The sequence below is a fragment of the Cuculus canorus genome, chromosome 3 (assembly GCF_017976375.1).
Source record: "Cuculus canorus isolate bCucCan1 chromosome 3, bCucCan1.pri, whole genome shotgun sequence".
Lineage (NCBI taxonomy): Eukaryota > Metazoa > Chordata > Aves > Cuculiformes > Cuculidae > Cuculus > Cuculus canorus.
The window spans coordinates 54,693,129-54,707,163 of NC_071403.1; the positions used below are offsets into that span (position 1 = coordinate 54,693,129).

General features: G+C 41.5%; 1 protein-coding gene across 1 annotated transcript in view; it reads left to right on the forward strand.

The window, feature by feature from the left end:
* Positions 1 to 13,018, forward strand: part of IGF2R (insulin like growth factor 2 receptor) — a 60,804-nt gene extending 47,786 nt beyond the window's left edge. The window contains exons 40-48 of the mRNA XM_054064021.1: positions 164 to 398; positions 4,493 to 4,629; positions 5,625 to 5,739; positions 6,640 to 6,786; positions 8,216 to 8,400; positions 8,876 to 9,062; positions 10,144 to 10,308; positions 10,870 to 10,939; positions 11,342 to 13,018. Coding sequence (XP_053919996.1) covers positions 164 to 398; positions 4,493 to 4,629; positions 5,625 to 5,739; positions 6,640 to 6,786; positions 8,216 to 8,400; positions 8,876 to 9,062; positions 10,144 to 10,308; positions 10,870 to 10,939; positions 11,342 to 11,743 — 1,643 coding nt within the window. The 3' untranslated portion in view covers positions 11,744 to 13,018. The remainder of the gene's footprint in view (positions 1 to 163; positions 399 to 4,492; positions 4,630 to 5,624; positions 5,740 to 6,639; positions 6,787 to 8,215; positions 8,401 to 8,875; positions 9,063 to 10,143; positions 10,309 to 10,869; positions 10,940 to 11,341) is intronic.
* Positions 13,019 to 14,035: the final 1,017 nt, after the last annotated feature.

Genomic DNA, 14,035 nt, shown 5'->3' on the forward strand with positions numbered 1-14,035 from the left:
TTGCTACGTAAGGCATTTGTGCCTCTGCTGTCTGAAACAATACCCGATTAAAATTTTTGTTCATAACACAAAATTGCTGCACTAACATATCCCATACGTGCCTGAAAGCCTTTTATAAAGTATATTTTCCGTTTATTTTTTTTTCCAACCTTCCCCCTCACAGCAACTGCAAGAAGGGAATCTACCATTATCTTCACATGTGATGAAAACGCTGGTGTTGGAAGACCACGCCTTCTGAGTGAGACGCTGGGCTGTGCTGTGGCATTTGAATGGAAAACTCAGGCTGTTTGTCCCCCCAAGAAGATGGAGTGCAAATTTGTCCAGAAACATAGAACTTATGACTTGAGAATGCTCTCTTCCTTGACAGGATCATGGATATTTTCCCACAATGGAAACTCGTGAGTAACAAGCAACTCCCAGGGAGCAGCTTGCTAATCAAAGCAGTCAAAGTTGTAATATAGTATAATACTTTTGTTGGTTCAGTCTGTTTAAATAGCTGGCAGCATCTTAAAACTGCTGGTGTTTAATACTGCATGTAAACATAAAAAACAGAAAGGAATTTTTTCTGGAGAAGGTGAATAATTACTGTCGTCATCCTCACCTTTTCCCTCTATTGGTAAATTGGTAACCCTTTTTAAAGCATAAGTTAAGTCTAATTTTGAAGGCTTTCTATTTAAACTGTCATCTTAACAAGGTACTTTTGTAGTTTAAATGCTTGGGGTTTTATATTCATAATCACGTTGAACAAAAATCTTAATTGACTTAGTGGCTATCTTTTGACTCAAGTTTGTAACTTGTCTGAAGTTTGAGTAGGATAGTGGTGTGGCTTACACGGCACCAGGATTACTGGCTGTGATAGGATTCACCTTTCTCAAAGGGGAAAGAGGATCTTTGCTTGGTAGCTTGCAGAGCTCATTGGCAGGACTTGAAACTAGACTGGAACGGGAAGAGGGCTTAATAGAAGGTGGAGAGAAGCAGAGGAATGCTTGATGTGGTTAGGGGGAAGGGGTATTAGTGAGGACCTTTAGCCTGTGCCTCTGAGACATGGCAGGTACACTGGAGCACAGTTGAAGTTGTACAGGGATGAGTCAGGGGCTACTGAGGTAAGTAACAGGAGCCGAGAAGGAAACGCTAATGAAATGCCTCAGAGGAATTAAAGGGGTGCCTCTGAGGAGGTGACATGGCTGACAGCCCAGCTGAAGTGCCTCTACACCAATGGACACAGCATGGGCAACAAACAGGAAGACCTGGAAGCCATTGTGCAGCAGGAAAACTAATGTAGTTGCAATCACTGAAACACGGTGGAATGACTAGTGCTATGGTGGATGGCTACAAACTCTTTGGAGGGGACAGGCAAGGAAAGAGAGGCAATGGGATAATCCTGTGTGTTAGGAAGTGTTTGGATTGTCTAGGGCTTGACGATGGTGACAATAGGTTTGAATGTTTGTGGGTGAGAACTGGGGAGAAGGCTAACAAGGCAGATATCATAGTGGCAGTCTGTTACAGACTACTCAAACAGGATGAAGGGGCACATGAATTATTCTATAAGCAGCTGGGGAAGCCTCGCCATCACTAGCCTTTGTTCTCGTGGGGGACTGCAATCTACCAGATATCTGCTGGAAATAAAATACAGTGAAGAGGAAACAGTCTAGGAGGTTCCTGGAGTGTGTGTAGATAACTTCCTGACACAGTTGGTGAGTGAGCAGCTAGGGAAGGTTCCCCGCTGGACTTGTTGTGTGGGAGCAGAGAAGGCTTTGTGGGTGATGTGAAGGCTGGAGGCCGTATTGGGCACAGTGATGTTATGAAATGATCGAGTTTTTAAATCTTGGAGAATTGGGGAGCACAAGGTCAGCAGAACTGCCACCCTGGGCTTCCAGAGGGCAGACTTTGACCTGTTTAGGAGACTGATTGACGAGAGTCCCATGGGAGGGCCAAGGAGTCCAGAGAGGCTGGACATTTGTCAAGGAGGAAGCCCTAAGGGTGCAAGAGCAGGCTGTTCAATGTGCCAGAAGACAAGCCATTGAGGAAGAAGGCTGGCCTGTCTGAACAGAGCTCTGACTGGAACTCAGAAGAAAAAAAGAGGAGAGTTCATGGCCTTTAGAAGGGGCAGGCAACTTGGGAGGAGTACAAAGATGATCTGGGGTTATGCAGTGAGAAAATCGGAAGGGCCAAAGCCCGACTACAACTTCATCTGACTACTGAGGTAAAGGACAATAAAAAAATCTTTCTATATACATCAGCAGCAAAGGGAGGGCTAAGGAGAATTTCCAGCCTTTGGTGAATGCAGGGGGAAATGTAGTGACAAAGGATGAAGAAAAAGTTGAGGTACTTAATGTGTTCTTTGCCTCAGTCTTTAATAAGACCAGTTCTCTGTGTACCTAGCTGGAAGACAGGGATAGAGAGCAGATTGAAACCCCCATAATCCAAGAGGAAATGGTTAATGACCTGCTACTACACCTAGACATCCACAAGTCTGTGGGGATGGCTAAGATCCACCTGAGAGTACTAAAGGAACTGGCAAAGTGCTCACCAAGTCACTTTCTGTCACTTATCAGCAGTCCTGGCTAACTGGGGAAGTCCCAGTTGGCTGGAGATTAGCAAGTGTGATGCCCATGTACAAGAAGGGCCAGAAGGAAGATCCAGAGAACTACAGGCCTGTCAGTTTGACCTTGGTGCTGGGGAAGGTTATGGAGCATATCATCTTAAATGAAATCACGTGGCACTTACAGAGTACCCAGGAGATCTGGCACAGTCAGCATGGAGTCAGGTCCTGCCTGACTAACCTCGTCATCTCCTATGACAAGGTGACCTACTTAGTGAATGAGGGAAAGCCTGTGAATGTTGTCAACCTAGACTTTAGTAAAGCCTTTGACTTAATTTCCCACAGCATTCTTGTGGAAAAACTGACTGCTCATGGCTTGAGCTGGTGTACACTTTGCAGAGTACAAACACTGGCTGGACGGCCAGGCCCAGAAAGTTGCGGTGAATGGATTTAAATCCAGTTGGCAGTCAGTCACAGGTGGTATGTGGATGAGGGATCTGGATGAGGGATCAAGTGTACCCTTCCTTAGTCAACAGACAACGCCAATTTAGGCAGCACTATTGATCTTCTTGGGGGAACGAAGGCTCTACAGAGGGATCTTGACAGGCTGGGTCAATGGGCTGAGGCCGAGACTATGAGGTTCAACAAGGCTAAGTTCTAGGTCCTGCACTTGGGTCACAAAATGCCCCCGTGCAGCCCTACAGGCTTGGGGATGAATGGCGGGGAAGCTGCCTGGCAGAAAAGGACCTGAGGGTGTTGGCTGAATGTGAGCCAGCAGTGTGTACAACTGGCCAAGAAGGCCAGTAGCATCCTGGCTTGTATCAGAAACAATGTGGCCAGCAGGATTAGGGAAGTGGTCATCCCTGCTGTGCGCTGGTAAGGCTGCACCTTGAATACTGTGTTCAGTTTGGGGCTCCTCAGTACATGAAAGACACTGAGCTACTGGAGCGTGTTCAGAGAAGGGCAACAAAGCTGATGAAGGGTCTGGAGAACAAATGTTATGAGGAGCAGCTGAGGTAATTGGAGTTGATTTGTCTGGAGAAGAGGAGGCTCAGGGGAAACCTTATTGCTCTCTATAGCTCCCTGAAAGGCGGTTGTAGTGAGGCGAGTGTTTTTTCTGCCATGTAAGAAGTGATAGTACAAGAGGAAATGGCTTCCAGTTATACCAGGGGAGGTTTAGATTAGATATTACGAAATATTAATTCACTGAAAGGATTTTCAGGCACTGGAATGGGCTGCCCAGGGAAGAAGTGGTTGTGTTGCCGTCCCTAAAGGTATTTAAAAGACGTCTAGATGTGGCACTTACGGACATGGTTCGGTAGTGGACTTGGCAGCCTTTGGTTTGTGGATGTGATCTTAAAGGTCTTTTCCAATCTGAATGATTCTGTGATTCTGTAAATATCAGCTTAGAGAAAACTATAAATGGCAGGAAGTCATCAACCTTTCCAGCCTCCCCCCCCAATTAGCAAATAGAAATGAACTGGCAAGGGTGAGAGCATCTAACTCTAAACTTACGATAAACTGTGGGATAAAAGAAGTTTAATTCACCGTATTGCTATAAATCCCTCTGCTCTAATAAAACTCAACTAGGCTAGCTCCGAAGAAATGCTCTGTTGAAGATCACAGCACAAGCTGTAACCTTTGTAGCTGAAAACTTTTGAACATTTCTTGACTCAGTTGTAATTTCTAGTTTTTACCGAAGTCAGAACTAACTAGTGAACTGATCTGGTAAATTATTAATTTTTTTGCACAGAGTCATTTACTTGAAAATTATTGGTAGAAGTAATCTGCTAAAACCTCAATACATGCTTTATTCTGTCAGCCAATTTGAGTATTTAATTTCTTTCAGCCTGGCTAGCTTCCCGTGAGAATGCTGAAGTTTATATTTGACTTTTTCAGTTTAGCCTAGAATGATTTTAATGAAGTTCTTGTCTATCATGTTCTCTATAGGTACTATATGAATCTCTGTCAGAGAGTGTATGAGGGACCCACGGGCTGTCCTGAAAGAGCCAGTATTTGCAGAAGAAGCAACAATGGAGATGTTCAAGTTCTTGGACTTGTTCATACGCAAAAGTTAAATGTGACAGGTAGAGTTACTTTTCTTTGTGTGGAGAGCACAGATGGTTAAGTCTTAAAACCTTAAATTATGAAGAAGCCTTTATGTTTTAATGTCTTTACCAGTGAATCTGCTGTTTAAAACCAAAACCAGTCAATGCTGCTACTCAAACTTAAAAGTGGTGTTAAAGCCGTGAGAAAACTTTGTAGCAAATAGACAGTGTTGTCATTAAAGCTATATGAAGTGAATTATTCATCTGAACTTTTTTTTTACAGTGAGGGTAATCGAACACTGCACAGGTTGCCCAAAGAGGTTGTGGAGTCTTCTAGCTCAGAGATATTCAAAAGTTGTCTAGATATGGTCCTGGGCAACTGGCTTCAGGTGGCCCTGCTTGAGCAAGGGGTTTGGACTAGGTGACCTTCAGAGGTCCGTAGCGGCCTCAAGCTCAAGCAGTCTGTGATTCTATAATTGTGGGAAGGGGAATTATTTTTGTTCATCCCGTTTTAAGACTTGTTCTAAGTCGTCTGACTTCTTCAATTAAAGCAGTGTGTGAAAGATGACCAATTGACTTCACTCTTAAAAGAATAAACAAAAAAAAATCTCAACCTTACCCAAGTTCTTAGTGTAAAGAATATTTTTCAAATTGCTGCTGAGTTTGTGAAACTGAGGGAAAATTTCCATCCAGCTACAAAAAAACTGTGGGATGTATTGCGTGTGTTTATTGTCTAGGTTTGTTTATGAAAGGATGTCTTCATTTACTCAAATATTTAAAAAAGGCTATCTTAGATGCAAGCATTCATTATGGGCATGCTGGTGGCCTGAACACATGGTATGAGCTAACTACAAAGGTCTTTGAGGGGTGATTTTAAACCATTATCAGTGTGAAGGCTTCACATTACTAAAGTACCATGATTGATACATGGTCTATACAGGGGAAAAAAAAAAATAGTAAGTCTGGAGAATGAGCAGAGGGAATTTCTGACGGCTGCTTGCAAAATCCTGAGTGTCACCATTTTTCCCTTTTAGGTGATACAGTGTATATTAGTTACTCCAGTGGGCAAGAGTGTAGGAAAAACAAGAAAGTAAGAACAATTATAGAACTGAAATGTGCAAAAACAGTTGGCATGCCCATGTTGCAAAGGTGAGTAACAAATTAACATACCACTGATCTTTATTGTTTTCATCCTTTGTACCTCTCTAGTAAACTCTAAGTCTTGGGACAGTGACCACTGTGTTGGACGATCCCTACACCAGTCCTTGGTATATACTTGTAAGACACGGATTTTCTGCAGTTTCTGCATCTGTTCACTTCCATAAACAATTGCATTGTGTATTTCTCTTAATTTCTGTGCAAAAATTTTAAGCATTCTACTTTCACATTATTTGACAAAGCTGTTTTCCATGTCAATTGTAGTACAATCACTCTTAACTTTTCTACAAATCTGTTCAGTAGAGAACACCTGCTGTAGAAAAGTGACTGAGCTAATAAAATGTGGTTTATTGTTGCCTCAGTACAGATTATTTAACAGGAAGCTGTCTGAAGTGAGGTGTACGTACATGATCACAAATGCTAAGAAAGCTTGATGAATTGGCTTGATTTTGGTTAAGTGTTTATTGTCTGTAGAACTGAGAAACTGAGCGATGTGCTCTGTATGACTCAAGGAGCAAGGTGCCAAAATCTGACTAGTTTATGCTTCTTGTCCTAGTTAATGTGCAATATATTAAGCCTGCCAAGAGAAGCCTGATGTGTTTCTTAGATAAAATATTTTGACAAAACTCTCTGATATACTGTGTGACTTTTGGAACTTTTAACTTAGGAAGTTTGAGTGCAGCCAGGTCTTTTTAAGTCTTGGAAATGCAGAAAAGTGCAGTGTAATTCTTCAATTTGAGTGCTGATTGACTCTTTTAGTTTAATCTCAGCATGATGCTTAGACAGGACATTCCCAAACACGCATTAGCAGCTGTGCTTTTTCCCTGTTTTGAGGTACTAAGCACTTGTTACTGTTTCCTGGAGTCATCAGTTGTGTGTGTTATTTTGTAGGGTTGATGAAGAAAACTGTGCCTACTACATCACTTGGGACACACGTGCAGCTTGTGCTGTGAAGCAGCAGGAAGTGGAAGTGGTGAACGGAACAGTCATTAACCCTGCAACTGGGAAGAACTTTTCTCTAGGGGATGTTTATTCCAAGTAAGTTTAAAAAAACCAAACCCAACCCCTTAAAGCCCCCAAAACCAGAACCCAGAACACCGTAGTCCTATAGAAATGTGTACTGTAAGGCAAGAGCTTGGTATCAATATTCGGTGTTGCCTTAACAGTTCTTATCTGTCAAGTGGAAGGAGCACTGAATTCACCTTGCACCAGTGACTGACTTAAAAGCCTGATAAACAGTGCAGCTCACGGCTGGGCTTATAGCTTTGAGTGTGTTCATGTGTATTGAAGACTAGTCTAAAGCCTTTACATCTCACCTTGGTGTTAGGTCTTTTTCTTGTGGGTTATTGCTCTCTTCCATAGTGTGTAGACTTCTGTAGTTCAGTGCCAGGACTTGATTCTCCTTTCACTTTTTTAACCTAGAGTACTCCTTGGCTTTTTACATAGCATCTTTTTTCTTTCTAAGACAGTCCCATGTGGCAGTAGGAACCTGTGCATTGAAAAGCCTTAAAAGTGATGGGGGACTGCTAAGTGATGGGAGGAACGGTCAAGTGTTACTGAACTCAGGAGAGGCCAGGAAAGACCAGCAGTTACACTGACTCTGTTACACATTGCACATAACTCTATTCCAGAAGCTGTTGTAAACTACTGTATTTAACATCAGTGCTAGTGTTATGGAAGGAACTCCGCCCATGCTAGCATTATGGGAAGAATAAACTCTGCTTGCAGGGCAGAAAGCATTAGTGTGCACGGTGGAAGTAACTGAGCAAGAGTGTTGCAAATAAACCTGCTGTGCAAATGGGGGATAGCTTTACAAGCATAGAGAAAAACAAACTCGGACAGACCTGGATGAAGGAGGAGGGGAAATCAGGACAAAATTCAAAACTTGGTGTAATGTGTGATTAAAGGCAAGTCATATTTGAGCAAGCTCAGGCTTGAAGCAGGTGGCTAGAACAAATGTTTGTGAATCTTGTAGGGTTCACTCTGACCAGCAGAGTGAAAGGATACAATTGTAAATAGTACTTAGATAACAGGATACAACTAGTTACCCTACTGGAGAAGTCCTCTAAGCTATGCTTTTTATCATAGCTATGGAGCATGCAGTGTTATTCTTACGGTCAGTAGGCTAGCTCTTGTATGAACTGCTGACTGATACATTTATCCCCAGTTTATCTTAATCCGTTGCAGGTATTTATGTGTTCATACACCCACTGAGGGTGGTATAACTAGAAAAGTTTTGGGTTTCATGCTTTCTCAGATTAAATTTATGCTAAGTCTAATCTTAATTTCCAGTGCTTGGAAAGAAAGCCTCAGTCCTTTATCTTTTCTGGTTTCTAAATAAGTCACTCCAGCTTGCTCTGGAATCAACCAGTGGTTGCAGCTACAGTTATTGCTAGTCTTATGTCTTTGGAATAACCTAAATCTGTGAGTTTAGACTTAAAGATAGACCTGCCTTTTGTTTCCTCAGCTTGTACACCGCTTCTGGTGACATACGGACAAACGGTGATAAATATGTATATGAAATTCAACTTTCTGGTATAAGAAACTCAAGTTCCCCAGAATGCTTTGGAGCAAACATTTGCCAGGTTAAAACTAATGAACGTCGGTTTCGCAGAATTGGTTCCTCTAGCAAAGCTAAATATTATGTTGACGGTAAGTGCTTGCTCACTAGCTAGACTTGCTTGATACCCTGTGTGAATTGCTTCATCGGAGACTGGTTCTGGTTTCATGGTATATGTTCTAATCCAGTTCTGTAAAGGTATCTAGAGACCGTATAGAAGAATTTTTTCTTATTGTGTAAGCTCACATGGAGATGTAACCTTAACGGGGTTGACACTTCTTTAAAAGACTTTTTGGTAGAAACAATGCAAGAGTTGGTCTCCTGTTTTCCTCTGCTTGTGCTGTATAAGCAGTGATCTCCTTTCCCTGGCTACTTTTCCTTCTGATGAGCTTAGCCCACTGTTCCATAGCAACTGATAGAATCAGCTATGTAAAAGTATAAGCCCACCTGCAGATACTGCCAAGTGCAAGCTGTTACTGCACAACAAATTAATAACTTGCCAGAGTCTAGTGTTAATAGAATGTTTTCAAGGAAGCAGTGAACTATGAGTTTTTCTTCTTGTTGTAGATGATGACTTGGATGTCATATTTTCATCAGACTCCAGATGTGGTAAAGATAAATCAAAGTTTGTGTCTTCAACCATTTTCTTCCACTGCAGTCTACAAGTAAAGGAAGGCATCCCAGAATTCCTTCATGAGACAGCAGATTGCCAGTATTTATTTACTTGGTACACGTCTGCTGTGTGTCCATTAATGTGAGTAATTAACCATTTTCTGAAAAGAGCTTTTGTCAGCACTTCTCAGTTAAAGGTTTTTTATGTTTGTTCGTTACAACAATTGTGAAAAAGGAAAAGATAAAAAATGCAGTAGTCTCATGGGTAGATGGAATTAGTGTTCATGTCTGTAAAGTCTGGCGCGTGACCACTTAATTAAAGCTTGCCATGTTTATCTGGACATAAAGCTGCTTGTTTGCATGGGAAAGGGAGAGGCATGGTGGAATTAATATTGTTGCTCTCACTAAGTAAAACTTATTCTAGCTGACAGAATGTGCTTTTTCGTGTTACTGAGAGGAGTAACTAGTATGTAGGTAAAGTTTTTGTGATCCTTGCCTTACTGTCTGGAAAGCTTTAAAGCTACAGTGAATACTGGCCATCCCATCTGTCTGCTCACTTCTTTAGGCTAAAGGAAAAATCATTACAGATCTTGGTGGAATAGTGAGGTATTTCTGCATTTAATTATGATCAGCTTATTCTAAAGATCCAAAAAGGAGTAGTGAGGTGACCAGTATTGAAAAGCAGAGTGATTGTATGTAGGTACTTCCCAGCATTTTTTATTTGTAAGCAGCTTTACTGCAAGGAATGGAGTGAGTGACTGTTCAGTTTCTGACTGCTTGCTTTAAAAATATAGGAAAGCTATTTATTCTGGTTTAAACAAACAATTAGCTATTGAGGGAGTTTCGTCTGTGTAGTGCCGTAATCAGCTGGAAGGTAAATAATTGCTGTAGCCTTTGTAGCTTGCTCAGGTGCAGGTTTGGTTCTAAAATAGCAGCTTTGTGCAGATAGCTGCTGCTGTGTAAGCTCTAGAGTACCTAATCATGCATTTCAGTCTTGAATGTAATCAGTTTTATGCACTGTTTGAAAGCATACTAGGATGCAAGCACAATATGTACATTTTTATTTTTTTTAGTAATTTTTACTTAGTAAGAAATCCTCTAAATTCAGTTAGGTAGGACTGACAGGATGGTGTGGCATGTTTAATTTCTTTGAATCTGCTGTTTCTAATCCAGTTTGATGCAACTGATCTTACTTGCCCTTTTTTTTCTGAATTTGTTATTAGATCAACCAATGATCCAGCAAGCAATAAGCATGAGACTGATCAGGAGGCCCAAATGCATAAAGGCCTTTCAAGGAGAAGCCAGGCTGTTGGTGCTGTGCTGAGTGTCCTCCTGGTTGTTCTTACTGCATGCCTAATAATCTTGCTGTTCTACAAAAAAGAGAGGAGGTAAGAAATGATTGGGAGACTTTAGAAGTTTCTGTGGTATGATTTGGTTTTCTCAGTGAAAAGGATGTAATGAATTTTAGACATTTAAGTTCTGTTTCTCATTTGGCAGCATCAACTGTCAAACCACTGATTTTTCTGAAATACCCCATAACTGTCTGAAGGCCCATGTAAAGGGGGCTGGAGTACACTAATGAGTTGCGCTAATCTCTGTTGTGGACAACTGATAATTAAGGAAGATAAAACAATATGAAAACATTGTTAGTATTTGATTTCCTGGAACAGGTCCTTCTGATTCTCTGCTTTCCAGACAAGTTTGGGTTTTTTGCCTTAGACATAAAGGCCAGAGGTGTTTCATAATAGTTACCCTGAAGCTGTGGTAAGGGGCAAGATGTACATCATGGACTGAATTTTGTTGGAGTGTTTCAGGGTTGGATGTTGCTTTGAGAGAGCTTGCAGCTTGCTTGGTGAAATGTGCTGTGTTGATGGTAAAAATCCAGTGAAGAAAAGGGAGGGTTGCTAAGGGGGATACAGTATCCCTAATGCAGTATTCTTCTCCTTTAGGGAAATCGTAATAAGTAAGATAACGAACTGCTGCAGAAGAACATCCAGTGTTTCCTACAAATACACAAAGGTAATACAGTGGCAAAATCAATGGTTTTGTTTCTTGTCAAGTTTGATTAATATGAAGCTTTTATTAATAAATAACCCCCCTTAATTCTTAGTTCCTTGAGTGCATGGAAGCCATACTGCAGGGAAACCACATAGCTGAGGTACCTATGTTGATATTGTGGAATGGGAAAGGAAGACAGAGTTGAGGAAATGAAGTCCATAAATAGACAAGTAATGTATAAATATACAGGAAAAGAAAGCAAGTCTGTTTCAGACATAGTGAAATGTTGTAAAACAGCACGCTATTGCAGTATTATCATCTTAAGGTTCAGTTAAACCCAACGCCATGTATCATGTGGGGTCTGACGGGAGATCGGTGTGTGGCAGAGTCTAGAGTGGTTTTTTGTATTTTATTTTCTTGCAGATAAACAGTGAAGAAGAAGCTAATGAGAATGAAACAGAGTGGCTTATGGAGGAAATTGCAGCACCAAATCACAGGACAGTAAAAGTAGGGCAGGAGAACGGTCACATCAGTACCAAGTCTGTTGCATCTGAAGCCTTTACCTCTCTCCACGTGGATGACCTGGACAGTGAGGATGAAGTGTTAACCATTCCAGATGTAAAGATTCAGACAGGAAGAGGACTAGAAAAGAGCAAACAGCCACAAAAGAAGCCATCCAGTCTTGGAAGTGATGACAAAGCTTGTTTGTTGAATGGGGGAAAAGAAAGGAAAGCAAAAGCCAAGCCAGGCCAGCAGCAGGCACAGAACTCTACAAATACAGTATCGTTTCATGATGATAGTGATGAGGACTTGTTGAATGTTTAATAACCCCTCTTGTGCCTAATCAAATATATAGAGAAATTATATATAATGGGACAACATTTCCAACCAAATATAAGGACTTCAGCCTGAAAGATTTTTCTGAATTTTGCCTTTAACAAGAAACCATTGAAAAGGGAAGAGGAGAAAGATTTATTGGTTGTTTACAATGATCTGTTCGGCAATGACTGGGTTGCTACTATCCAGTTGGCTGAGTTATATTGACTCTCATTAGCCAGGACACACTTTTTTTTTTTTAAGCCTCAGCATACATACTAAATGCTTGCTTAAAAAAGAAACCTTTGAAAGGAAAAGATTAAGGCTCAGTGAAGCCCCTGGCTCCTGAGACTCGAGTTATCTGACTACTAGCATTTTAACTCCTTGTATTTATTGATCCTTACTACTCAGGTTTGCTTAATAGCAACATGTTCTTCCTGCCGGCAGGGTATTATTCTATGGGTTCACCCATCTTAAGACAAGGAAAAATATAACTTTTGTGTGTTGGGATGATTTGATGTAAATTTTGGAAGTGGTCTAATTTATCATGTAAATTTGAATATCCATTCTAATTTAAACAGATCGTTGGTTCAAAGGTATTGACTGAAAGGTACAACTGTATAGCTTTAGCCTGAAATGGTTGCTGTTCTTTGCATGATGTTTTTTTGGTACTGGTGTCATATGACTGACTTCATCAGTATTTGCCTAAGCAGCTGACAAGCATCCAAAGAATTTTTTTTTCCTACGTTATGGCTGGACTAGGCCTCCTGCGCAGAGAAGCAGTTATCAAGACATAATAGAGGCAGAATTACTGTGATACAACTTGCATTGCCCCGTTTGTCATCACCAAGAAAAGTGCAACAACTAGAGGAGCCTTGGTTGGCACAATACCTCTGTAGTATTAACTACAAGAAAAAACAAAAATAGGGCTAATGTTTCCTGATAGCTTAAGTCCTAGCTCTTATGCTGCAGTCCTGGCTGTGGTCATTGATTTGAAATGGTGCCGGCAATGAATGCAAGTCAAATTTCCTCTAGCAATCTTGCTCTTCTCCAGGTGTTTCCTAAATTAACTTATGGGCAATGATAGGGGTTCAAAGCATTGTACAAGTACGTGCATTGGTCAGAATTCTTTGAAACTTTTCATTGTTTCTTTTGGCTGGCTTATTCAGTTTCAACAATGGTTTCTTTTTTATAAAAAATCCATTTTGAATCAAAATAGTGTAATATAAAGTATTCCGCAATTTCAATAAAAGGTATGAAGTGGGTATTCCAAATCCCATATCTCAAGTCTGGAATCTTTCTTACGCTAGTCTGTAATGCTGCTCAGCCGGGCGATACCCTCTTGTCCTGTGGTAGCTAATTTCTTAATTGCATCACTCAAAACCAGAACAGATATTTGATGACAAAGATCAGAATATGTAGGTATGCCCCAGTGGTGTATTCTTTCTTTCATCATTCTTGGATTTTCTTCTGGTGAAAAGGAAGCTTCTACCAGTGAAGCTGTAATTAGTTTGGCTAAGGCTGCATCTTGTCATGCTTAAAGGCAGTGTTTTTTGTATTTGGCATTAGGCTCATTGGGGGATATTAGAGACTTGACAGTGCATTTCTAGTACTGTCAGTTACTATTTTTCCTGTAGAATACCCTGCTCAACTGTAGGGAGGGAAGTTATGAGAATAACGAGGACCAGATGAGTACATACAAATGGCTGTGCCAGGAGCAAACCCTCCAGCCAGTCAACAGCATGACTCCCCTGAGAAGTGAGCCTTTTAAGGTGCCCACTGCATGGCACAGCCTCACCCAACCCCTCTCTGGAGTGGACTGGAGAGGGTGGTGGAAAATCGGGGGAAAAAGGCCCAGTTTAAATCTTAACTTTTTCTCTAGTTCACATGGAACTTAGTGACATGATTACCAACTGTTTAAAAGTGCTGGGAAAGCAGTGGTGTGGGGTGTTTTGGGTGTGCTTTTACGATACAGCCTCTTCACCTACTTCCCAGGCTTTGATTTTAATTTCCTTTGCCTCAGCTGACTCTCCACATCCTCTGGCTGAGGAAGGCTGTGGGGACTGGCTGTGAGCGTGGTGGCTGCTGTGCACTTGTGTATCGTGGTCCTCCTCCCCAGCTCTGCGTGGAGCCCCTGCAGCCATCGAGGCGAAAGTCTGGTGCAGTGTGGGGGATCTGATGTGCCGGGGTCAGTGTAACACTGCAGTAAGTGGCCTGTACAGGAGGGGAGTTCTTCTTACATTGTTATAGCTGTTCCTGCCAGGGAAGATAAGGAGGTTGAAGAGGAGGGGGCACATCTGT